The following is a 27,444-nucleotide window of genomic DNA, read 5'->3' as shown; positions in this document are numbered from 1 at the left end:
ATAATGAAATTATGTAATATTTGTCTTTTTCTGTCTGACTTATTTCACATAACATAAAGCTGTCCAGGTTCATCCATGTTGTCACAAATGTCACAAATTGCAAATTCTTTTTCAATTTAATTTTTATTAATTTTATTTTATTTAATAAATTACTTTATTATTGTTCAATTACAGTTGTCTGAATTTTCTCCCCACCACTCTGCCCCACCCCAGCAAAACCCATCTTCCTCCCATGCTTCCACCCTCCCCCTTGGTTTTGTTCATGCATCCTTTATAGTAGTTCCTGAAAACCCTTCTCCCCACTGTCCCCTCCCCTCTGGCTGTTGTTAGATTGTTCTTAATTTCAATGTCTCTGGTTATATTTCGTTTGCTTTTTTCTTTTGCTGATTATGTTCCAGTTAAAGGTGATATCATATGGTATTTGTCCCTCACCGCCTGGCTTATTTCACTTAGCATAATGCTCTCCAGTTCCATCTGTGCTGTTGGAAAGGGTAGAAGCTCCTTTCTCTCTGCTATGTAGAATTCCATTGTGTAAATTGTACCATAGTTTTTGGATCCACTCTTTTGCTGATGGGCACTTAGGTTGCTTCCAGCACTTAGCTATTGTAAATTGTGCTTCTGTGAACATTGGGGTGCATAGGTTCTTTTGGATTGGTGTTTCAGGGCTCTTAGGGTATAATTTAAGTAGTGGAATTGTTGGGTAAAAAAGCAGTTCCATTTTTAGTTTTCTGAGGAAATTCCATACTGTTTTCCACAGGGGCTGCACCAGTCTGCATTCCCACCAACTGTGTACTAGGGTTCCCTTTTCTCCACATCCTTGCCTGCACTTGCTTGTTGATTTGCTAATGATGGTCATTGTGACCCGGGTGAAGTGGTATCTCATTGTAGTTTTATTTTTTATTCTTTCATTTTAAAAATATTTTATTTATTTTTAGAGAGGTAGAGTGGAGAGGGAAAGAGAGGAAGAAACATCAATGTACAGTTGCCTCTCATGTGCCCCTCACTGGGCACCTGGCCCATAACCCAGGCATGTGCCCTGACAGGATTCGAATTGGCAACCCTTTGGTTCACATGCTAGCACTCAATCCACTGAGCCACACCAGCCAGGGCTCACTGTGGTTTTAATTTGCATCTCTCTGAAGGCTAGTGATGTTGAACATTCTTTCATATGTCTGTGTGCCCTCTGTAGGTCCTCCTTGGAGAAGTGTCTGTTCAAGCCCTTTGCCCATTTTTTAATTGGATTGTTTGTGGTGTATGATCTTTTAATGTGCTGTTGAATTTGTTTTAGTAGCATTTTTAAAGAATTTTCGCATCAATATTCATCTTGGATATTGGCCTGTAGTATTCTTTTCTTGTAGTGCTTTTGTATGGCTTTCATATCAAGGTAATGCAGTAGTTTTTCCTCTTTAATATTTTGGAAGAGTTTGAAGATTGGCATTAATTCCTATTTAAATATTTGATGATATTCTACAGTGAAGTCATCTTGTCCTAGGCTTTTCTTGAGTGAGTTATTTCTGATTACTGATTCCATTTCCTTATTATTGGTCTGTTCTGTTTTTTTCCCCCCATTCATTCAGTTTGATCAGATTGTTTATTTTGAGAAATTTACTAATTTCTTCCAGGATTTCCAATTTGTTGGTGTATAGTAATAGTTCATAGTAGTGTCTTATGATATTTTGTATTTCTGTGCTATCAGTTGTAATTCTTCTCTTTAATTTATAATTTTGTTAATTTGAATCATCTTGCTTTTTCTCATATTTAGTCTAGTTAAAGATTTGTCTTTTTCAAAAAAGCAAATGCTAGTTTTATTTATCTTTTCTGTTTTCTAGTCTCTATTTTATTTATTCCTGCTCTACTCTTTATTTCCATCTTACTGTTAACTTGCACTTATTTTTTCTTGTTTTTCTAGTTCCTTACTGTGTCAGGTTAGGTTGTTCATTTGAGATCTTTCTCATTTTTTAATGTCAACCTTTATGAATGATACGATTATTTTTAGAGTGTCTTTTTCTTCATCCCATAGGTTTTGGTTTGTATTGTTTTGTGGTATTTTAAAATTTTCCTTCTGATTTCTTCTTTGACCTATTGGTTTAGGAGTGATAATTTCCACCTATTTGTGAGTGTATCCCAGCTTTTCTTCTTTTACTGATTTCTAGTTTAATACCTTTGGTTTCAGAAAAGATACCTGATATAATTTCATTCTTGACTTTTAAAGACTTGTTTTATGACTTTTCATACGATCTTTCTTCAAGAATGTCCTGTTTCATTCTTGAGAAGAGTTTGTATTCTGCTGCTGTGGGATGGACTGTCTTGTATATGCCTGTTAGGTTCATTTGATCTGTAGTTTGTTCCAGTCTGCTGTTTCTTATTAATATCCTCTCTGGATATCATTGTTGAGAGTGGAATATGCAGTCTCCTGTGGTTTTGTATTAATGTTTATTTTTCCTTCCGGTTGTGTTAGTATTTTTTTTTATATACTTAGGTACTCTGATGTTGGGTGCATAAATATTTAACATTGTTATATCTTCTTGATAAATTGATCCCTTTTTCATAATGTAATATTCTTCCTTGTCTCTTGTCACCATTTTTGACTTAAAGTCTAACATGTCTGATGTAAGTAGAGCCACTCCTGTCCTCTTTGGTTACCATTTGCTTGAAATATTTTCTCCATCCCTTCACTTTAGCCTACCTGTGTCCAAAAAGCTAAAGTGAATCTCTTGTGGGCAGTATATTATTGGATCTTATTATTTTTTATTCATTCAGTCTTTCTGTATCTTTACATTGGAAAATGTAATCCATTTACATTTGTAATATTTATCGATAGCTAAGGACTTACTCTTGCCATTTTGTTATTTTCTGGTTGTTTATTAGTTCCTTTTTTAATTCTTCTTTCACTGTCTTCCTTTGTTATTTGGTGATGTTTTAAAAAATTGATTTTTGAGAGAGAGAGGAGGGATGCAGACACTGGCCCACAGTGTCTGTGGCATTATGGATGAGATGAGACAAATTCACACAGACTACAAAAGTCTGTGGAGAAAAAGCAATAACAAGGCTGCTCTCAAAGTGAGTGAGAGGGCCAGCTTTGTCCCTAGCCTGGATAGTCTTTTATTGCTTTTCTGGGCACATTACATTGAGGATGGTCCTCATTTACTATGCATAGGTTCACTTTAGGTGGTTACCTTTTACAGAAAATAAAGGAGAGGATCCTGCTAATTACATAAAAAAAGACGGATATTTGCAAATGTAAAGGGAAAAGTGGTTGAACTGGTTACACTTGTCCTTGGGAGGTTTAGCATAAATTTTAGGAAGTTACTTTCAAGATATGCACTAAACATTTATTGCCTCAATTCAGGGTGAGGGAGTTTTAGCAAAAAGCAAGCCTCAAAGCAGCCTAGGTACGATGCAGTCCTGATTCTCCACAGGAGAACCTATTCGTAGGCGTGGGTCCTGTGTGCCAGACTTCACTTTCCATTGGCCTTTCTGAGTGGAGGCTGGGCTACATTTCCCACGCCATGCAGAACCGTCTCCAATAGAGGAAGCTAGAGGGGAGGGGGACAGAGAGAGATAAATTTGTTGTTTCACTCATTTTTTGTGTTATTTCACTAATTTATGCATTCATTGCTTGATTCTTTTTTTAAATTTAATTCTTGTTCAAGTACAGTTTTCTGTCTTATATTCCCAGCCCTGCCCCCACCCCCCCCAGTGCTCCCCACCTCCCTCCCATTTCCACCCCCCACCTTAGTTATTGTCCATGTGTCCTTTATACTTGTTCATGTGAGTCCTTCCCCTTTTTCCCTGTGATTCTCTCCCCTCTCCCCTCTGGTCCCTGTCAGCCTGTTCCGTATTTGAATGTCTTTGGTCATATTTTGCTTGATTGTTTGTTTTGTTGTTTAGATTCCTGTTAATGGTGATATCATATGGTATTTGTCTTTCACCGCCTGGCTTATTTCCCTCAGCATAAAGCTTTCCAGTTCCATTCATGATGTTGCAAAGGGTAGGAGCTCCTTCTTCCTTTCATTGCTTGATTCTTAAATGTGCCCTGACTGGGGATTGAACCACAATCTTGGCATATGAGAATGATGCTCTAGCCAACTGATCTCTGGACTAGGACCATTTGGTGACTTTTTGTGGTGGCATACTTTGATTTGTTTATTTATTTATTTTTCTTTTGTATTTCTGCTACAGGTTTTACTATTGTGGTTACCATGAGTCTTACATAAAGTAACTTATAATAATAGGTTATTAAAGTTGTACTAACCTTTTAAAAGGTGATAATAACCTAAACCTCTGTAATTTTACTTCTCCCTATTCACCTTTTAGGTTATTGATGTTATATTTTTATATCTTTTTATATTATACATCCATTAACAAATTATTGTAGTTGTAATTATTTTTCATATGTTTGTTTTTCAAACTTTTATACAAGAGTTACAAGTGATTTACATACCACTCCTGCAATATTAGAAAATCTAACTTTGACTGATTATATCTTTACCTTTACTGGTGAGTTTTGTATACTCCTGTTTTTACAGTGTTAATTAGCTTTCTTTTATTTCAGCTTTAAAATTCACTGTAGCATTTCTTATGCCATGTCTAGTAGTAATGGATTTCCTTAGCCTTTTTGTTTGGGAAAGTCTTTATGTATCCTTCATTTCCGAAGCAGCTGAGCTGTTCATGGTATTCTTGGTTAGCAGTTTTTTCCTGTTAATATCTTGCATATATCATTCCACTCTCTCCTGGTTTTCCATCTTTCTGCTGAGAAAACCATTATAGATTTTGGGGGCTCTCTTGTTTAATTGTTTGCTTTTCTTTTCCTGTTTTCAGATTTTTCTCTTTGTCTGTGATGTCTTAATTATAATGTGTCAGATTTTTCTTTTTGTGACTTTGGCAACTTTATTATAATGTGTCTCAATGCAGCCCTCTTTGGATTCAACCTGTTTAGGGACTTTAGGGCCTCATGAACTGGATGTTTATTTCTTTCCCCAAATTTGGGAGTTCTCAGCCATTACTTTTTTTTAAAGATTTTATCTATTTATTTGTTTGTTTATTTATAGAGAGGGGAAAGGAGAGAGAAAGAGAGGGACAGAAACATGTGCAAGAGAAACAAAGATCTGTTGCCTCTTGCGTGCCCCCAACTTGGGACCTTGCCTGCAACCCAGGGATGTGCCCTGACTGGGAATCGAACCAGCAACCCTTTGGTTTGCAGGTCGGTGCTCAGTCCAGTGAGCTGCACCAGCCAGGGCTCAGCCATTACTTTTTAAATTGATTTTTGCTTCCCTTCTCTCTTATTCCTTTGTAATTTCCATAACCTTATATTATTTCTTTGAATGGTGTCCATAAGGCCTCTTGGCTTTCTTTACTTTTTATTTTTTTTCTTATAGTGCAGGTATGATGGCAATGAATTCTTTCAGATATTGTATGAAGAGTTTAATCCTCAGTTTTGAAAGATATTTTTTCTGTGCGAGGAATTTTAGATTCACAGGTTTCTTTTCCTTCAGTCACTTTTAAGTGTGGCTCTCCATTGCCTTTTGCCTTGCACAGTTTCTGATCATAAGTCCACTGTCATTTGTGTCTTTGTTGCTCTGTACATAATGGATCATTTTCTTCTGGCTGATTTGAAGATTTTTCTTTTTATCACTGATTTTCAACAAATTGATTATGATGTATCTTAGTATGGCTTTAAAAATGTTTATTCTGCTTGGGGTTTTATGAGTTTTTAGATCTTTGATTTTATGATTTGCAACAAATTTGGAAAAAAAATTCACCTATTCTGGACATGACTTGCTTGTTATTCCTACTTCATCAAGGCTCTGTTTATTTTTTATGTCTTTGTGCTTTATTTTGGATAGTTTCTTATTGTTATGTCAGTAAATTTACTGATGTTTTCTTTCTTGTGTTTGATCTGTTAATCCTATTGGTATATTTTTATTTCTGATAGATATTGTATTCAGTAGTGTATTTCTCATCTGTAGAAGTTTGATGTGGGTTTTCTTTATCTATTATCATAGTGTAAGGTGTCAAGAGAGTCCTCCTCCCCCAGATCTTGGCTGGTGACTCAGTTGTCTGAATACCATTTCTCTGATCAAGCTATGTTTTCTTCATAGACATCTGACCTTATCATAATTTAAATTTCACATATACTTGATTTTATTTGGTAAGTCTTTTCATGTGCCTTTGCCATTGTTTTCTTTCTTCTTTCAAGCAAACGATTTATAATTTATTTACTAATTTATTTACATCTCTAATTTTACTTTCAAATCTTTTGATCTTATATGCAGTTAGTAATTTAGCACTTTTGGTTTTCATATATATTTTGCTTTGGTCCTTTGTTAGTAGTTTAGGCCCAACAAATAATATTAAACCTGTGTAGAGGGGATTTAAAATGTTTCCTTTTATTTCTTAACTCATAGATCTAACAATTTTAGACTTGAGATGACTCTATACCTTAATCAAGCCATACATATTAGAGATGTAGAGTTGTCTATCTAGAGAAATAGCACAAGAATACATATTGGTGAATTTGGAACTGAATTTCTGATACGACTCCTTTTTTTACTCTATTGTGTATTTAATTGATGTATTTATCATTAATGTCTTATCTTTAACCTTTAGAATGTAAGCTCCCTAAAGGCTGGCTACACTGTTTTGATTATTTAAATTTTAAAAAGCAAGTTTTAATATCTTATAAAGCTACTTCATCTTCATTGATTTTTCATCTTCATCTTGATTTTTCTGAAATTTCTTAGCTATTCTTACTTTTCCATAGGAACTTTAGAACCAGCTTGTTTATTTCTTATGGGCATTTATACTGAGGTTCATATTAAATATGGGTACATAAAAATTAAGTAGAAATGTATACCTTTATGTTATGCCTTTTGTGACCCTCAAGACTTTTGAAAACAATTTTATCACTCAGGTTTCTCATTTAGTGTTTCTGAGATTGCCCCTTCTGTAAAACAAAGAGAATAGATTATTCTGGTGTCTTTTAGTCTGGGGTCTGGTTATTCTTCAGGGATCTGTAATTACCTTAAATTATGTGCAAAGTACTGTATATGTGTGTAATTTGTGCTAAGTTGGAAATGGGATGTGCACATCAAAGGCTAATTTTTAGGGGAGCTTATCAGATGTGTTTGTACTTTTTGAAGCATGTGGTTGAGTTATTTGATTTGGCCTCTCTTTGTCTCCCTACTCCCTTCTAAGTCTTCATAATTTGCAAACCAACCTCCAGAATCCCCTGTCCCTTTTCTTTTTCTTTCTTCTTTTATCCATTCCCTTCCCTCCCCTTTTAGAGTCCAAGTATTCTGCTGTTAGTCATTTCAGTTTGGTTTGTGATATTTTACTGAGCTGCATACTTATAATTCAATCAATTTTCTATCCACTGTACTTTAATAAAAGTTTTAAAAACTTGAGGTAAAATGAAATTTGATGAGGTCATTTTATTGACTCTTTATATGTTATTAGTTCTATTGGGCCATTCGATTATTGCTGTGACATACTGCTCCACTAAGGAATATTTAACCTTAAAAAAGATTTTATTTATTTATTTTTAGAGAGAGGGAAAGGGAGGGAGAAAGAGAGAGAGAGAAACATTAATGTGTGGTTGCCTCTCATGTGGCCCCCACTGGACATGGCCCGCAACCCAGGCATGTGCCCTGACTGGGAATCAAACCGGTGACCCTTTGGTTCACAAGTCAGCGCTGAGTCTACTGAGCCACACTAGCCAGGGCTTTTTTCTTTGAAATATTTTATTTATTTATTTTTAGAGAGAGGAGAATGAAGGGAGAAAAAGAGAGAGAAAAACATGGATGTCAGTTACCTTTTCACACCCCCAACTGGGAACCTGGCCTGCACCCTAGGAATGTGCCTTTACTGGGAATCAAACCTGCAACCTTTGAGTTCTCAGGCCAGCACTCAATCCACTGAGCCACACCATCCAGGGCTTCACATTCTTAATCATTAAATCCATTGGGTTCCTTGAAGAAAGTACTTGTGACTTATGAACTGCTAATATGAACACTTTACTTCCTGCCTCATTTTTTCTTTGGAGCCATTCTACTTGTCTAGAAAGCTTTCTTCCTGTTCATGTAGGGGGAAGTGTTTAGTACCTGATTATATACACTTACAATGGTCAGGTCTCTTGACAGTATGCTCTACCTATAGATCTTTGCATGACTAGCCTGTAGCCTAAGTATCATCTCTTCAGAAAGGCCTTCCCTAGAACAAACTGACAAACCAGAGGGGGACAGAGGGGCATAACAAGGGAAAGAAGGGGAAGGGTCAAGTCAAGGAACACATATAAAGGACCCAAGGACAAAGACAATGTAGGAGGTGGGGAGTGCTGAATGTGGGAGGTGGGGGGTGGGTAGGACAAAGGAGAGTAATGGGGGGAAAATGGGAAGAAGTGTAAATGAACAACAATTGAAAAAAAAGAAGCATGAATCAGGGAAAGAAAAAGAAAGGCCTTCCCAACAAACCTGATTTAAAGGAGGCTAGTGGAGGCTCTCTATAAATCATGCCATCAAATTGTTTTTATAGAGCTTATTATTCATATTTATTGTTTTTGTTTCTCTCTCCTCTCTTCCCCTTCCTCACCCAACAGAAAGTTAGCTCTGTGAGAACAAGGCCCCTGTATTCCTATGGTCTAAAGGCCAGGGATATAGTGGTTCTTCACAGCCCATTTGAAAAAGTGGTTATTCTTTAATTGGACACCCATGAAATCATTTTGGGTGTTCTGTCAGATTAAGTCTTTGTTTCATCAAGCCTTTTTGAAATACTACTATTTAAGATGCTTTAGTTCCCGTTACTATGCTAAGCCTGAAATACTAAAATCAGTTTTTTATGTTGATGTCATAGTATGTTACACCTATAGTGGGCAGTCCTACCTTATTTAAACTAGCTCCCAGAGCTGGGTTCTTTAGTCTTTTGGCTGTTAATTTGTTCAGTCCATAGCCATCTGATACACTCCTGTAACCCCAGTCCCCAGGTTGCTTAGACCATTCTTGTTGCCCCTTGGACTTAGTTCCAGGTTGAAACTCTACTCCTTGAAGCCACTTGATGCTTTGTTCATATTGTTTTTCACTCTCTGCCCAGTAGCTCTTTTGAACTGCTTTATTTCCTGCGCTGAGTGTCTCAGGGAGCTTTCTGTGCCCTCCTTTATCTAATCCTTTCTCTCTTCCTGCTTTTCAACTGTTGAGCCTTTCATTGCATCCTTTACTTTGTGCCCAGTATGTTTTCTCATTCTCCTATTCTGGGTTTCCTTTCATCTGTTTTCTCTCCTTTTCACTTATGTTTGTAGGTGCTTTAATTAAATTATCTTAGATCACTACTGTTTCTCTAAATTATCACAGAGGTCAAGTTCTTTTTTATCTCTAATGTCTCTTAAAATATTATAGAAATGGTAGCATTTTATTTTTTAATTTTTTTCACGTTTTTTATTGTTGTTCAAGTACAGTTGTCTCCATTTTCACCCCACCACTCTCCCCTCCCCATGCCAGCCATTCCAACTTCCCACCCTTAATCTTACCCCTCTTTGACTTTGACCATGTGTCTTTTATACATGTTCCTGACAACCGTTTCCCTTCCCTCCCCTTCCACCCCCTCGCCCCCCCCGTGGGGGGGTTATTTTCTCCCATCTCCCTTCTGGTTACTGTCAGTTTGTTTTTAAGATCAATGTGTCTGGTTATATTTTGCTTGCTTGTTTGTTTTGTTGATTAGGTTCCACTTATAGGTGAGATCATAGGGTATTTGTTTTTCACTGCCTGGCTTACTTCACTTAGCATAATGCTCTTCAGGTCCGTCCATGCTGTTGAAAAGGGTAGGAGCGCCTTCTTTCTTTTTGCTGCATAGCATTCCATTGTGTAAATGTACCATAGTTTTTTGATCTATTCATTTACTGATGGGCACTTAGGTTGCTTCCAACTCTTAGCTATTGTAAATTGTGCTGCTATGAACATTGGTGTGCATAGGTTCTTTTGGATTGGTGTTTCAGGATTCTTAGGGTATAGTCCCAGCAGTGGAATTGCTGGGTAAAAATGTAAGTCCATTTTTAGTTTTCTGAGGAAATTCCATACTGTTTTCCACAGTGGTTGCACCAGTCTGCATTCCCACCAACAGTGCACTAGGGTTCCCTTTTCTCCACAATTTCGCCAGCACTTGTTGTTTATTGAGTTTGTTATGATGGCCATTCTGACTGGTGTGAAGTGGTATCTCATTGTGTTTTTAATTTGCATCTCTCTGATGGCTGGTGATGCTGAGCATCTTTTCATATGTCTCTGGCTCTTCTGTATGTCCTCCTTGGAGAAGTGTCTGTTCAGGTTCTTTGCCCATTTTTTAATTGGATTATTTGTCTTCCTGGAGTGGAGTTGTGTGAGTTCTTTATATATTTTGGATGTGAAACCCTCATCTAAGGTATTATTTGAAAATATATTTTCCAGCCCTGGTTGGTGTGGCTCAGTGAATTGAGCACTGGCCTGAAAACCAAAGGGTCTCCAGTTTGATTCCCAATCAAGGCACATACCTGGGTTATAGGCCAGGTCCCCAGTAGGGGGCATGGGAATGCAACCACACATTGAAAATTTTTTTTCCCATATGGTTGGTTCCCTTTTCATTTTGCTGGTGTTTTCTTTAGCTGTGCAGAAGCTTTTTACTTTGATGAGATCCCATTTGTTTATTCTTTTTTCTATGCCCCTTACTCTAGGAGATATGTCGGTGAAAATATTGCATGCGTGTAATGTCTTGAGATTTTCCTCCTCATGTTCTCCTCTACAACTTTTATGGTGTCGTGACTTATATATAAGTTTTATCCATCTTGAATTTACTTTTGTGTATGGTGTAAATTGGTGATCAAGTTTCAATTTTTTGCATATAGCTGTCCAGCTTTTCAGCACCATTTGTTGAAGAGGCTATTTTTACTCCATTGTATGCTTTTGTTCCCTTTGTCCAGCAAAAATTGATCATAGAGACTTGGGATTATTTCTGGTTTCTCTGTTCTGTTCCATTGATCTATGTATCCTTATTCCAGTATCTGGCTGTTTAATTACAGTGGCCTTGTAATACTGTTTGATATCAGGTATTGTGATCCTTCCTACTTTGTTCTTCTTTCTCAAAATCGTGGCTATTTACGGCATTTATGGTTCCATATAAGTTTTGGAAATGCTTCTTCTATATCTGGAAAATATGTCATTGGTATTTTAATAGGGATTGGGTTAAATCTATAAATTGCTTTGGGTAGTATGGACATTTTGATGATTTAATTCTTCCATTCCATGAACACTGAACATTCCTACCATAGAAATGGTAGCATTTTAAAAGTTTTGCTGATTTTCTTCCAACCAAGATAAAGACATAGGTAGACATACTGTGCCTCCTTGCACAACCAAAATAAGGACAACAAAAATGTAGAAACAAAAAAACAACCAGTACTGACAGAAAATTGAGCTGTATGGAAGTCCGACAACCAAGGAGTTAAAGAAGAAACATTCATCTAGACTGGTAGGAGGAATGGGGTCAGGTGGCCAGGTTGAGAGTGCTCGTGGCAAAGCGGTGGCTGGTGGACCTCAGGCATGCAAGGCAGCAGCGGGTGGACCCAGTGAGCCAGTGGATTGTGAAATGTGGTGGGCGGTCCCACATTCGAGTGCAGATAAACTAGGCAAGACTGAGGAACAAGACAGACCCCACAACCCAGGGCCCCAGCAGAGGGAAATAAAGCCTCAAAACAAAAATTGAAAACACTTGTGGGGGTTGAGGTGCCAGGAGAGACCCCCAGCCTCACAGGAGAGTTTGTTGGAGAGAAATACAGGGTCCTAGAATATACACAAACATACCCACATGGGAATCGGCACCAGAGGGGCCCAGTTTGCTTGGGGGTGGGGGGAGTGGCAGAAGGGACTGAAATTCAGCAGAGAAGGGAGCAAGCATCATTGTTGCCTCATGGACCCCTCCCCCACATACAGCTTTATAACCCAGCAAATTTGGTTGCTCCACCCTTGTGAACACCTAAGGCTCCTTCCCTCACTACATAACTGGCTCATCAAGGCAAAAAAAAAGCCCATATGAAAGAAGAGATCAAAGCTCCAGAAAAAATACAACTAAGTGACAAGGAGATAGCCTACCTAGCAGATGAACAATTCAAAACACTGGTAATCAGGTTGTTCACAGAATTGGTTGAATTTGGTCACAAATTAGATGAAAAAATTAAGGTTATGCTAAGTGAAATAAAGGAAAATGTACAGGGAACCAATAGTGATGGAAGAAAACTGGGACTCAAATCAATGGAGTGGACCAGAAGGAAGAAAGAAACATCCAATCAGAAAAGAATGGAGAAACAAGAATTCAAAAAATTGAGGAGAGCCTTAGGAACCTCCAGGACATCTTGAAATGTTCCAACATCCGAATTATAGGGGTACCAGAAGGAGAAGAGGAACAGCCACGAGTGGAAAACTTACTTGAACAAATAATAAAGGAGACCTTCCCCATTCTGGCAAAGGAAATAGACTTCCAGGAAGTCCAGGAAGCTCAGAGAGTCCCAAAGAAGTGGAACCCAAGAAGGAAGACACCAAGGCACATCATAATTATATTAGCCAAGATTAAAATGAAGGAGAGAATCCTAGAAGCAACAAGAGAAAAGGAGACAGTTACCTACGAAGGAGTTCCCATCAGACTGTCAGGTGATTTCTTAAAAGAGACCTTCCAGGCAAGAAGGGGCTGGAAAGAAGTATTCCAAGTCATGAAAGGCAAGGACCTACATTGCTCTATCAAAGATTGCTCTATCCAGCAAAGCTTTCATTTAGAATGGAAGGGCAGTTAAAGTGCTTCTCAGATAAGGTCAAATTCAAGGAGTTCATCATCACCAAGCCCTTATTATATGAAATGCTAAAGGGACTTACCTAAGAAAAAGAAGAGAAAAAACATGTATAGTAAAATGAGAGCAAACTCACAATTATTAACAAACACACCTAAAACCAAAACAAACTAAGCAACAACTAGAACAGGAACAGAACCAGAGAAATGGAGATCACATGGAGGGGAATGGGAGGAGGAGAGACAGGGAAAAGGTACAGAGAATAAGTAGCATAGTTGGCAGGTAGGAAATAGGGGAGGATAAGAAAACTATAGGAAATGTAGAAGGTAAAGAACTTATAAGTATGACACATGGACATGAACTAAAGTGGAGGAATGTGGTTGGGAGGGGGTGTGCAGGGTGAAGGGGAGTGAAGGGGGAAAATGGAACAACTGTAATAGCATAATCAATAAAGTATATTTTTAAAAGTTTTCTTGATTTTAGTTAAATTTTGTGTGCCCAGGTTACACAAAAGAGGTTCTTAAATTCATTTTTCCTTTTAAATAAATGTTTGGACCGTAGGGGGTAATAGTTACTAAGCTTTTTCATAATATGGTAGTTGTGGAAGTGATATTTTGATGGCATACTGAGGCAACTGAAAAGGCTACTCAGACCCTGCCCTTCTATCTGCCTCGAGGACTGAAGATCTGTATCTCTTCTCTGTAATCTACTGGACCTAACAATTGGAAGCTTTCCCTTAAGGGTAGAAAGACTTCAGCAGGTGTGAAACCTCTGAATGTTTTTTAAAATTTGTATATGTGTATATTTTAAAGAAAGAGTTGTAACTTTCACTAGATTCTCAAAGGGGTCCATGAAGCAAAAGAGGTGAAGAATTAGTGATAGAAAGCAGGATGATAGCCAAGGGTGGAGGAGTTGGTAGTGGGTGGAGGGATTGAGGAAAAAGGAAAAAGGACTCATGGACATGGTCGACAGTGTGGTCATTCTGGGGTGGGGCAGGGGAGTGTAAGGGAACTAAATGGTAATGAAACTAATAAAATAACAAAAATGAAAAATAAAATAAAAAATAAAATTTCTCTTACCAATTGAAAAAAAGAATTATTGCTTTAAATTTTGGAACTAAAATCAATAGATTGGCATACTTATTATGGTTTGTTTTTGGACAGTTTCTTTATTACAAAGTTATAGATATATTTGTTTTACAAAATTCAAACATTACAGGTAGACTTAATGTAGAAAGTAATAGTATGCCATACCACTCCCAGTTAATTTACACCAAATTTGGTGTACATTTTTCTAAATATTTTTTCTTACATATATTAACATTTTCTTGCCATTCTTTCTCCAAAATTTTATTTGTGAGAAGGATTATAATATGTTTATAATTCTAAGGAACTCTTTCTGGTTTTTAAATTCCATTTTTGTTGTTCATGTTGTTATAACTCCTGCTTTTTCTCTGCTTTCTCACCTCCACCCAGCCCCATATTCTTTGCTCTCTAAGCCAATCCCCATATTGTTGTTTGTGTCCATGGATTTTGCATAAATGTTCTTCAGTTAATCTCTTCCCCATCTTTTATCTCCTTGCCTCCCCTGGACCCCTAGCTCTTTTCCAGTGGCTGGCAGTCTGTTTTGTGTATCTAAGCTTTGTTCATTAGTTTAGTACGTTCATTAGATTCTACAAATAAATGAGATCATGTTGTATTTTACTTTTTCTCACTGGCTTAACTCACTTAGCATAATTTTCTCTAGGTCCATTCATGCTGCTGCAAAATTTAGGAGTTTATTCTTTTTTACTGCTTCGTAATATTATTTTGTGCAAATGTAGCACAGCTTTATTACCTACTCAATTACTGATGGGCATTTAGGCTTTTTCCAAATCTTGGCTATTGTGAATAACTCTGTTATAAACGTAAGGGCACATATATATTTTATTTATTGGCATTTTGGAGTCCTTAGGGTATATTACCAAAATTGGAATTGCTGGGTCAAAAGGCAGTTCCATTTTTAATTTTTTAAGGATACTTCATATTTTTTCCATAGTGGCTGCATGAGCCACTATGTGCACCAACAGTGTGCTAAGGTCCCCTTTTTTCCACATCTTTGCCAACACTTGCTGTTCATTGATTTATTGATGGTGGTCTTTTTGACAGGTGTAAGGCGATATCTCATTGAGGCTTTAATTTGCATTTCTATGGTGATTAGTGATGTTCAACATTTTTTCATAACTCTATGGGCCCTCTGTGTGTCCTCTTTGGAGAAGTGTTTATTCAGTTCTTTTGCCCATTTCCTACTATGCAGTTCTTTTCTCATTTTATCTTAGGTATGGTTCAGTTTATAATACTTGTTGATCTATCTCATTCTTTTAAACAAACGCAAACTATTTTATAAATCTGTTGGCAGCAAAACAGTGCCAGGTTTTAAACTAGTGGAGTCAAATGAGACCTTGGTTCAATAATCTTGGTAATTGAATTCTGGCTAAGAAAGAATTCAGAGTCAAGACTCGAACTATAACAAAAAGTTTATTTAAAAAGTCACAGAGGTAGAATAAATGGGCTCAGGAAATAAGTCACAGAGACAAAAGAAGGGTCCCTGGAACTTAGGAGAAGGAGAGGCAAGGAAAATGTGCCTGGGGAAGGTGTGGTGTGCTCCATAGAGAGAGCCCAGTTGGGCCTGAGGGTACTTATCTGGAGGTATCAGGGGAAGAGCCCAGTAGAATATTCACCAGCTTTCCAGGTGTGTTCTTTCAGGGTCATGGTCTCTACTGATTGGTTGACACTAGAGAAAGGAATCATTAGTATGTGCAACAAGTCCTGATGTCAGCAGTGGTGTCACTTGTCTGGTTTTGGTGCTATTCTGGGCCTGGAGCTGAGACACAACTGAGGCTTAGAGGTATTTGGTGTAGGTCAGAATCTTATTGTCCTAAGCTCAATCCCTACAGGCTATTCTCTAGCCCTTTGATCATTCCTGCAAAGGGGGTCTGATCCACATGACTAGAAACATGCTAGGGTAAGAAAGGTCAGGGTAGGGTTGGAACTGCTAGACCAGTGTTATGAAAGGTCAGTGGCTCTAACCTGCATGACCAGTGGTATGCTAGGGAAGGAAAGGTTACTCTGGGGGTGAGGACCTTGTTTTCTCAGTTTTGCAGTTTGGTAGGCACACAGGGCTTTCCTCCCTGGTGACTTTCTGTACTTGGCCCATCGTGTTTGCTCTGCCCATGTCTGTCTAATTGCATACCACAGGCCCACCATAATGTAGTTAATCTTTATACTATTACTAAACACATGAATTGTTTCACTTTTGTTTTGCAAACTTTGGTATAGTCAACATCTTTGTGGATATACAAGATGGGGCAAAAGTAGGTTTATAGTTGTTTGCATTGAAAATAATACAATAATTAATAATAATACAAGAATAAAGTGTTTTGCATAATCACAACCGTAAACCTACTTTTGCCCCACTCCGTATTCCTGTCAATTTAGGGATATTTTTGTTTAATAAATTTATAGAAATTAAAATGCTATTCTAGGGTTATAAACACTTAAAGTTTTAATAGGCATTGTCAAAATGTCACCAAAAACTACATCTATTTATCCTTTCATGTGTATGATAACAGAAATTTTTGTCCATGCTGTCTCACAATGAATCTTTCCTAATCTGTAAGATGAAAAAACATTTTGTGTTGTCTGAATTTTCAAACATACACTGAGGTAAAGACAACATAACATTGAACCTACATATGCCAGTGCAGAAAGGTATCCCTGGAATACTGGGGGAAACTGAAGTGTCTGGCATCAAGGTGAGCAAAGGCCATTGTCCCTTTTCTAAACCCTTCCTCAACAGAGCCACAGAGCTGGCAAGCTGGTGGCATATCTGAGACTCCATCAACCTGGCTAACACTGTTTGACTTGCCTTGGAGATCTCCAGAGACTTTGCTCCACCCAACTTATGGGCCCACCCAAGCTGCTTTTCCATATGAATGGCTGGTCTTGGCTCCAGCTGCAAAACTTCCTGAATGCTCTCAAACAAGCAACATCTGGCTTCAGTGAGCCCCAGGTCCAGCACAAGTAGCAGCTATCTCAGATTGCTTTATACCTCAGGTTGGGTGCTATGAGCAAAACACAGGTTTGGGCTGACCTGGACATGCACCACCTGGGAAACCCCAGGCCCAGCGCACCCAGTGGACAAGTAAAGGCCATGTTGGAGCACCACCACCCTGCTCCTACACAGCTGATCCTCCACAGAGGGCAGATAGTGGTCAGTGGTCACAGCCAGTCCTTGCAGCTGACTGGCCCTGGTAAATCCTCATTTACCTGCCAACAACAACCACGGCTCAACTATAAAAGGAGGGTGTACTCAGCCCACACAAAGGACATATCTTGAGTACCCAGCTTGGGTGATAGGGAGGCTGTACCACTGGACCCTACTGGATACCTACTACATTAGGCAACACTACCAAGAAGACACGGAGACAAAGCAGCTTTGCCTAATACATAGAAACAAACACAGAGAGGCTGCTAAAATGAGAAAACTAAGAAACAAGGTCCAAATGAAAGAACAGATCAAAAGTCTAGAAAAAGAGCTAAACAAAATGGAGATAAGCAATCTATCAGATGTGGAGTTCAAAACACTGGTTATAAGGATGCTCAAGGAACTTAGTGAGGACCTTAGCAGAATAAAAAGGACCCAGTCAAACTGAAGGATACACTAGCTGAAATAATGAACAATTTACAAGGAAACAGCAATAGAGTGGCTGAAGCTGAGAATCCAATTAGTGAATTGGAACATAGGGAAGCAAAAAACAACTCTGTAGAACAAGAAGATAAAAGAACACCCCCCCCCCCGAAAAAAACAAGGATAGTATAAATAACCTCTGGGACAACTTCAAGAGGTCCAACATTTACATCATAGGAGTGTCAAAAGGAGAAGAGAAAGAACAAGAAATTATAAATCTATCAATGAAAGAAAACTTCCCTAATTTGGTGAAAGAAATAGACATGCAAGTTCAGGAAGCACAGAGAGTCCTAAACAAGTTGGATGCAAAGAGGACCATTCCAAGACATGTTATAATTAAAATGCCAAAGGTGAAAGATAAATGAGAATCTTAAAAGCAGCAAGAGGAAAGAATTTAGTTACCTAAGAGAAGTTCTATAACACTGTCAGCTGATTTCTCAAAAGAAACTTTGCAGATTAGAAGGGATTGGCAAGACGTATTCCAAGTCATGGAAAGCAGAGACCTACATCCAAGATTGCTCTACCCAGTAAAGCTATCATTTAGAATCAAAGGGCAGATAAAGAGCTTCCCAGGTAAGAAAAAACTAAAGAAGTTTACCATCACCAAACCATTATTATACAAGATGTTAAAGGGACTCATTTGAGGAACAGAAGAGTATCAAAAACTGTGAAAAATAAAATGACAATAAATACATATCTATCAACAATTGAATCTAAAACACAAACTGAGCAAACAAGAAGAATAGAGACAGTCATGGATATGGAGAGTGTTTTAATGCTTGCCAGATGGTAGGTGAATGGGGAGAAATGGGTGAAGAGGTGTGGGGATTAAGAGTTACAGAATAGCCATGGGGATGTGAGTACAGTACAGGAAATGGAGTAGCCGAAGAAATTATATACATGACCCAAGGACATGAACAGTCATGGGGGTATTGCCTGAAGGAGTGTGGGGTGCTAGGTGGCAGGGGCAAAGTGGGAAAAATCAGGATAACTGTAATACCATAATCAATAAAATATAATTAGAAATGAATTGAATGGCACTAAGTGAGGTGAAATTGACATTTAAAAAACAAAATTAGATTTTCCATTTGGGTATGTATTTTTCTCCATTCAGCTCTTCTATGTTTTTCAACTAAAATAGTTTCACACCCTTCTTAATAAGATTATTTCTAGGCATTTTATATGTTTAGTGTGGTTATTTTATATTTGGTCACAAAACATTTTAATTGTGATTATTGGATTGTGAATATAGAATAGTTTACTTCATTTTTGCTCAACTATACCAATCATTCTTTAAAATAGCTATAAATGAAATTAAAATGTATATATTTAAGTATATAAACTTTTAAAATAAATATGCCACTTATCCATTAATGCAGTGAGTTAGAAATACTTGAATTAAGGAATTCATATTCTTGAAAAATGATAAATTTATATTTAGTGGTTTATAAAGGATGAAATAATGAAGTCCTTGAAAGTAATAAATTGCTGTTAAAAGTATAAATCTTGTAATGAGATTTTCTTTTTGCATTCCAGTTGGAATTAACTAGTATGATCTTTTATTAGGAAGAAATATCCCTCAATATCATTTTTGATTTAAAGATCTATTAAAACTATATATTGTCTTAACTTGGTGCCTTTAAAATTAAAAAGGAAGAATGTGTTGGCTTTGACACTGGCTTGCATTCTGTTTATGGATATTGAAAATAGAAGTATTATATTCTTGGCAGATTAGATATCATTATTAATTGTTATTTTCTCTTTTGTATTACAGGTTTTGCAGAAGGCATCAAATTAAATCAAGTTCAAATATTCCTTGTGTTCCCAAAGACTTATTGATGATGTCTGAATTTGTGCTTCCAAGATTTATTTTTTGTCTCATTCAGTACTTAAGAGAAGGCTATAATGAACCAGGTATGTTTAATTAATCTTTTTTCTAAATCATCACCTGAGGACATTTTTTTCATTGCTTTTAGAGAGAGAGAAAGGGAGAGAGAATGAGAGGAAGGGAGAAAGAAAAACATTGATGCGAGAGAGAAGCATCGATTTCTTACATCCTGGGCATCTAGACAGGGGATCATGGGCCCCAGACTGGGGCTTGCATATGTCTGTGCTTAGACCAGGGTCTGTGCCCACACTCTAGGTTTGTGCCCTGACTGGGAATCGAACCCACAATTTTCTGTTTACGGGTTGACACTCCAACTGAGTCACATTGGCCAGGGTAAACCAGGTGTGTTTAATCTGTTTTTTGTTAGTACCCTTTCTAAGTTCTAGATAACAAAGTTTAGCATTAATAATGAGGTGAATTTTTTCAGATAGCATCTTTTGCTTAACATTTTTAAAAGATTTTATTTATTTATCTTTAGAGAGGAAGGGAAGGAGAGAGGGAGAGAAATATCAGTGTCTGGTCGCCTCTCGTGTGTCCCCTGCTGGGAACTGGCCTGTGCCCTGGCTGGGAATCAAATCGAGATCCTCTGGTTCAAAGGCCTGCTCTCAATACGCTGAGCTACACCAGCCAGGGCTTTTGCTTAACATTTTTAATGAGGCGACTATGAAATAGTAAATAAAAACACGCTGAAGATCAAAGATCATTTTGATAAAACTTACTTTGCCTTTTGCATGTGAGGAAATAATCATTTTATAGGGTTAAAGTGACTTTCTTTGCAATTACATTCTATTGAGTAGAATTAAGAAGTCCTGGAAATGTTTGAATTTAACTTATATTTTTAGAAGATTAAACTACTCTTTCACCAATACTCATCTCTAGCTATCTATGTCTCTCTCCACTCTTCCCCGCTTCTTTGTAGCAGTCTTGTTCCCCTCCATATGTAACAACTAATGAGAGAGTCCAGTGGCTCACTCTCATATTACTGGTAGAATGCATGGGCGTAAGCATCATGATAGTGTTGAAAAGAGAAAAGATGCATGCAAATTATAGATGTTCTTCATACCTTTTAAGATTTATTCACAATCTTTTAAAAATATTTTATTTATTTATTTTGAGAGATTGGGGAAGGGAAGGAGAAAGAGCGGGAGAGAAACATCAACGTGTGGTTACCTCTCATGTATCTCCTACTGGGGACCTTGGCCTGCAACCCAGGCATGTGCCCTGACTGGGAATCGAACCAGTGACCCTTTGCTTCATAGGCCCATGCTTAATCTACTGAGCTGCACCAGCCAGGGCTTAATTCACAATCTTAATATACTTCAGTAAAATATTTGGATTAGGCATTATCTATTAAAAGTTTTCATTCTGACATTGTGGATTATAGACATCAGTTAGTGGTATGAAAGAAATTTATTAATTAATTGTCTTTTATTTTTCTAATAATACTTGCATTTCTGTCATAAAAGGGCTGCATTTTTGCATTACTTTTAGAGTTTTTAAATTATTTAATGCTATAAATAATCTTAAGTTTAATTTAAAACTATGCTACACATTTTTATCTTAGGTTTATCCCCCATTTTTAAAGTGTGGGGAAATATTACATAGCATCTTCATTGTTCCTGAAACTATCATATTATCTTCATTGTGGGTGAACACTTTCTTATTTCTACATTTTTAGCAAATTATACAATCCTTTAAGTACTTCTGCTCTTCTCACAGTACATGTTGTAAAATACAGAAAGAAATATTATTTTGATTTAGTTCTCATTTACCCTGTCTTTGAAATGAAGGAACCAGGGACTGGCTGTGTTATTGAACTTGCCTTCTGTATGATTTTTCATAATCACAGAATAATTCAAACAAAAGCGTATTACATTTATTTTTTCTTATGGTGACGTTTAGCAGTTATAAAGGCAGATAACATAGAAATATAGCTTTTATAATTATGTTACAATTATCTGAAAACATAGAGGAATGAATGGAAGCACTTTTTTGTCATAAGATGAGCTTCATGAACTTAGATTCATGATACTTTCCTCTGTATATAACCATTTGTGCTCAGCATAAATTTCGTGTGTCTGTGTGAAAAAAAAAAGACTTTAAAATTAAAGAAAGGACTTGAAATTTCTTTAAAATTAAAGAAAGGACTTGAAATTATCTAAGCTTGGAAGTTCAGAGATCTTATGGTTTTACAGTTGCCTTGAATTCCATTTTTCATTTCACCCTACAGACCTCAGACCAATATCAGAACTTGTGATAGAGCCCTTAGAAACCAAAGAAAAGCAAATGTTAATTAAATGCCTCCTGTGCTATGGCCTAAGTCATTGGGGTAGGCAGTAAAGATGAATAATATACAATATCCATTTTCTACTGAGAAAGTAAGGTTTTTGGTTTGGGCCCCAGGACTCAGAGTTACCTAGAATCATATTCAAAGATTGTCTTTGAACTAGGTGTGAGTTCCTTGGGGGTAGGAACTATGTCTGATTTAGTTTTGCTTTTCAGTGCCTGTCATGAAGTAGATGCTGAATTAATTAATGAACTTGATGTCCCCTTTCCTGGGCACACAGGGTCCTGTTAGCTCCTTCATATGTGTCTTCTTTTATCCATTTATGGCTAAGCTCTAAATCTCTGTATCCACTTCTTTCTTTTAGACCTCAGTTTCTTTAAAGCATCTTTGCCTCTTAAATATTCTATTTTCAGTTACTGTGAAGTTTCTCCTTTCTCCTATCCTACTAGGTATATATTGCTTGGTATTTTAAAATTGTTTTAGTAAGATCACTTATGTTTATGAAAGCAGCTATTTTTCATTTTAGTTGCTTTGACCTTGAGCTAACACAAGTCTGTATTTTTGAAATATGATAGAAAATGGGTTATTTGCTACACAGGTTTACATTTAGAGCAGACATGATTTTGTCTAATATTCTTACATTACTCTCAATGTATTTGATTTTGGTCTGTTTTATTTTAGGAAATTATCTTAACTTTTTATTAAATACTGTCTAATTTTGAAATGATCATATGATTACATTTATATATCTGGAAGTGTAGTAACCTCAAATTGAATGCTTCTTATACAAATTAAATAAAGACCTCATGGTGTGATCCCTTTTCTCATCAACCTTTTCTTACAGGACTGAATTTCTAAGCGAGTCTGCCCTTGGCTGGGTGCTGGGTGGATACCTAATTTCCAAATAGAGTTCTTATATTAACTTTTTTGACTTATAAAATACTGTCATCTAAGTCAGTATAATTTTAAAAGGATAGGAACTTACCTAAGAAGAAGAAGATCAAAACTACGAACAGTAAAATGACAACAACATCACCACTCTCAACAACTGAACCTAAAAAAACAAAAACAAAAGCAAAAGTGAATTAAGCAAACAACTAGAACAGGAACAGAATCACAGAAATGGAGATCATATGGAGGAAGATGGAAGGGGGAGGAGGGAGAATGGGGGAAAGGTACAGGGAATAAGAAGCAAAAATGGTAGGTGCAAAAGAGACAGGGGGAGGTTATGAATAGTATAGGAAATAGAGAAGCCAAAGAACATATATGTACAACTCATGGACATGAACTAAGGTGGGAGAATGCTGGTAGGAGTGGGGGTGCAGGGCAGAGGGGAATGAAAATAATTTTTTTCAAGTTAAAATGCTGTTATTCTTATAAAAATATTTAAAAAAATTAATTATATGTTTTTGTTTCGTTAGCAGCTGATGTACCATCAGAAAAAGACCTTAACAAAGTCCTCCAGCTTTTGGAACCTCAAATTTCCTTTTTAGAAGATCTCACTAAAATGGGAGGGGCAATGAGGTCTGTTCTTACTCAGGTTTTGACAAACCAACAGAACTACAAAGATCTGACTTCTGGTGAGTAAAGTGTTAGAGTAGAAGAATGTTAAAATTTACTTATATTACTATAATTGTTAGAAATTGGGTATTTTACAACTTAAAAGTAAAATGTAGATTTTTTCCCTATAAGGCTGGAAGTTATTAAGAATACCTTTTATTTTATGGATGAAGAAACCAAACTCCAGAAAAATTAAATGACTAATTCAAGACCTTACAACTAACTTATTCTGAAGTTGGGACTAGAACCCGAACCCAGGTCTCCTAACTTTTGGCATGGTCTCCTAATTTTTGACGTAATTATAATTATATTCTTCATTCTTTTCCTCAAACAATAACAACACCTGTTTTTATGTTTTCATCTTTGGCCTTCTAAACTTTTGGGTTGTATGGAGTAGGATTTTATAATAATGTAGAATTTAAGTTATAAAACTTAGAATTGTTGAGTATGTTTTATGATATACTGTATTGTTAGGTAAAATACTTTAGTTTTTATACCTTTAGTTTATCTCAAATTTATTGTATAATAAATATATCAGTTATTTTAAAATCTTGTTATGTTTTAAGTAGTATTCTTTGTGTTGGCTCATAAATAGCATGTTTTTAAAAGTGAAGTTTATCTTGTTTTTTGTTAATAAACATTTTCATGTTTATTGTTAATCACCTGTTATTTAAAGATAGTCTGTTATATCTGTTTCTTCAACAAATAAGTATCCACTGTGTGTTTGGCTTTGGGCTAGATATTAGAGCTTGGGGTAGAGAAGATAATTAATAAACCTGGTAATACTGTTCCTACCCTTATAAAACTTAGAGTCTAGTGAGTGAGATGACCATAAGACCAAGAAATTGTATAATTATAAGCTGTAGTAAATGCTATGAAAGGGTAGGACAAGTGTCATTAAAGATTGATCTGATTTCACTGATGGGGGGACGTGAGGAGGCTTCACAGAGGTGAGGGGAGTTGGGTGATAATGGGATGGTTAGGTTCCCGGTAGAGGACATTTTCTGCTTCTAACAGTTGGACTGCCCTTATGCCGTAAACAACATAAAATTGGAAAGAAATGAAAGCACCTTTTTTCAGGCATTGGACAACAGGCTATACAAGACTGTAAAGCTTTGAATGAAATGGAATGTGTGAGATAAGCCCCACAATTGCTTTGAATCTATGTTGGTCATAACTTCCCGCCTGTACTGACGCAGGCTGGATGGAAACAGAGCATGGTGGTCCAGCTGTGCTAGGGAGGCAGAGATCACATTTTAGGACAGTTGAAGCAGCTGGAAATTGGAGTCTTGGGGGCAGAATACCAAATAGAAGTGGGGCAGGTCGATGAGGGATCCCTGAATGTGCTTGGATGAGGAATGAGATACATATGAACAGAATGAGACTACCTTAGGCTTACTAGAGAGTGACTGCTATGGGGTTGAAAGCAGAATAGAAATAGTAGAGGTTAAGCAGTATTCAGGAGACATTAGAGTTTCAGTCCAATCAGACCACAGATTCCTTATTAATGCCTCAGGCATCTAGCTGAGACAGCCAAACCTTGGAGTAAGTGCTAGTCTAGGTCAACCTTAATGAAGTCTAAACCCTGCCAGAATCTGCAAGGAAGATAGAGCTTAGAGATTTAGAGATTATTCCTGTCACTTTATTTTTTTTAAAGATTTTATTTATTTATCTTTAGAGAGGAAGGGAAGGAGAGAAGGAGAGAAATATCAATGTATGGTTGCCCCTTGTGAGACCCCTGCCAGGAACTGGCCTGCAACCCAGGCATGTGCCCTGACTGGGAATCGAACCTCAATCATATGGTTCGCAGGCCCGCGCTCAATCCACTGAGCCACACCAGCCAGGGCTATTCCTGTCACTTTAGAGGGTCTTTAGGGGAACCTTAGCTTTCCACAGATCTGCTTTTTATCAAAGTGTGAAACCAAACCTTCACAAGTTCTAGGCAATCAATTTGTTAATTGAACTGTTTTCTAGAACTAAGATGAATATTCTTCATAGGAAGAGAACTGAATCTGGACTATTCTATAATGTGTCATTAGAATGTCCACTATATAACAGAAACTGCTGGACATTCAAGAAAATAAGAAATTGTGCACCATAACCAAGAAAAAGAATAGTCAATAGAAAATGACCTTGAAATAGCATAGATACTGGATTTAGCAGATAGAGATATTAAAGCAATTATTATAAATACATTTAAGAAATTAAAGAAAAATCTATTCAAATAATTATGATTCAAGAGATAAGAATCTTAGCAAAGAAATATACACAATAAAAGTCTAGAACTGAAAATTACTGTAGAGTGCAATAATTTAAGTGAGAAAACTTACTGGATGGGTTTAGCAGCAGACTGGAGAAAGTAGAAAGATTCAGTGAATTTGGCCCTGGTGGAGTAGCTCGGTTGGTTAGAGTGTCATCCCGATATACCAAGGCTGTGACTTTGATTTTTGGTCGGGGCACATACAAGACGCAACCAGTGAATACACAACTAAGTAGGGAAAAACAAATCAGTGTTTCTCTGTCTCCCTTTTTCTCTTTCTAAAATCAGTATAAAATACAAAATTATTTTTACAAAAGACAGTGAATTTGAAGACAGATCAATAGATTATTTGATACAGCGAACAAAGAGAAAACACAGCAGAGCATCAAGGATCTATTACATCAAACATCAGTACACATGGGTGGGGATTGGGGCAATAAAGAACATTTGGGGAAATCATGACTAAAATTCCCCAAGTTAGGTGAAAAAACATAGATTTATTGATTCAGGATGCTTCATGAACCCCAACAGGATAACTATAAAGACTATCACATCAAGCACTTCCTAGGTACCATACAGTGGGACCAGCATGTGGGAGTATGGATGGGTGAGAAAGCTTATTTTTTAAAAGAGGGAGTAAAAATGGCTGAAATGCAATGAATGTAGGGGGACAGTGGCACGAAAAAGGCTACTACTATATTAGGCTGGCTCCAGATTAAGTAGGTGCTCACCGGCCATGTAAGATTTTATACATCATTTTTCCCAGGCTTGTTGTGAGGGATTAATGAAATACATTTTGTTAACTAAAAGTTATTAAAATTTCACCTATCTTATTGACATAAATATTTGACTTTCATTATTCAGGGGACACTTAGTCATTTATTATATAGGACCCTATGAGTTTTGTATTTTTTGTAAACTAATTATGGTTGTTTTTAATATGGACTGTGACTTGAAGGATGAATGTATTTCTATTTGTTTAATCTGTGTTGGAGGTTTTTTTTTTTAAATGAGCTCAGAGAGAGTGTACAAAACTGTTCTCTTGCAATTACTGAGGGTAGCAAAGACAATAAAGAAAAGCTCAGCAAATACTAAAGAAACTCATTTATATATTTTTATAATCAGAGAGATTCAGACCTTAATCTATTAAGATATACAGTGTGCCTAAGAGGTGGCAAATGCCATGGTAATTTGGCTTGCAGACAGAATAATTTTTTCTTTAAAGATACTTTCAAATATCATATAGTTTTCATGTACTATTTTCCATCCTCCATAGTATATTTAAAAGCAAAACAATAGGAAAGAATTGGCAAAAATTAATAAACTGAAATGCTAAACTAAAAGATCTAGGATTATTTAATTCTCAGGCCTAAAATTTTCAGTATTTTTTTGGAATTAGTTTTAACTGATACTTCTGTAGAAATTGTGCTTTTAATTTCTTTTTTTAAAAACAATTTTATTTATTTATTTTAGAGAGAAGAAGGGAGAGAGAAAGGGAGGGTGAGAAACATTAATTTGTGGTTGCCTTTTCCATGCCCCCTACTGGGGACATGGCCCACAACCCAGGCATGTGTCCTGATTGGGAACTGAACCCGTGACTCTTTGGATTACAGGCCGGTGCTCAATCCACTGAGCCACACCAGGCAGGATGCTTTTAATTTCTTAAATGGGATCATAAAAAGCCTAATAAAACAGGAATGAACAGTAATTTCAGTTGTAATATTTGAAAATTTCACTCGGACATTATCTTCTAAGTACTCTGCTTTGGGTAAGTTGGCTGCACAGTATCATGAGAGCAGATTGTCAAACCAGATAGTGAAGTCTGCTACATAATTTTCTTTTACTATGTTATCTCTGCCATATTATCCTACCCACATGTCTTGATGTTCGATCATCTGATTCTAATAGATCCTTGAGACTCTGCT

At 36.8% G+C, this 27,444-nt stretch overlaps 1 protein-coding gene across 6 annotated transcripts in view; it reads left to right on the top strand.

Annotated features, from left to right (window-relative positions):
- Positions 1-27,444, top strand: part of UBR3 (ubiquitin protein ligase E3 component n-recognin 3) — a 207,497-nt gene that overhangs the window by 19,108 nt on the left and 160,945 nt on the right. For 4 of the 6 annotated variants that reach the window (XM_037044488.1, XM_037044492.1, XM_037044491.1 and 1 more), the window contains exons 2-3: positions 19,299-19,438; positions 23,121-23,279. In XM_037044488.1, the coding sequence (XP_036900383.1) occupies positions 19,299-19,438; positions 23,121-23,279 (299 nt within the window). The remainder of the gene's footprint in view (positions 1-19,298; positions 19,439-23,120; positions 23,280-27,444) is intronic. The other 2 variants (XM_037044489.1, XM_037044493.1) reach the window with 1 other exon arrangement.

This window comes from Sturnira hondurensis, unplaced genomic scaffold, assembly GCF_014824575.4.
Source record: "Sturnira hondurensis isolate 20B ecotype Veracruz unplaced genomic scaffold, ASM1482457v3 Scaffold0004136, whole genome shotgun sequence".
In the NCBI taxonomy this organism is placed as follows: domain Eukaryota; kingdom Metazoa; phylum Chordata; class Mammalia; order Chiroptera; family Phyllostomidae; genus Sturnira; species Sturnira hondurensis.
This window is presented reverse-complemented; position numbering and strand designations above follow the sequence as displayed.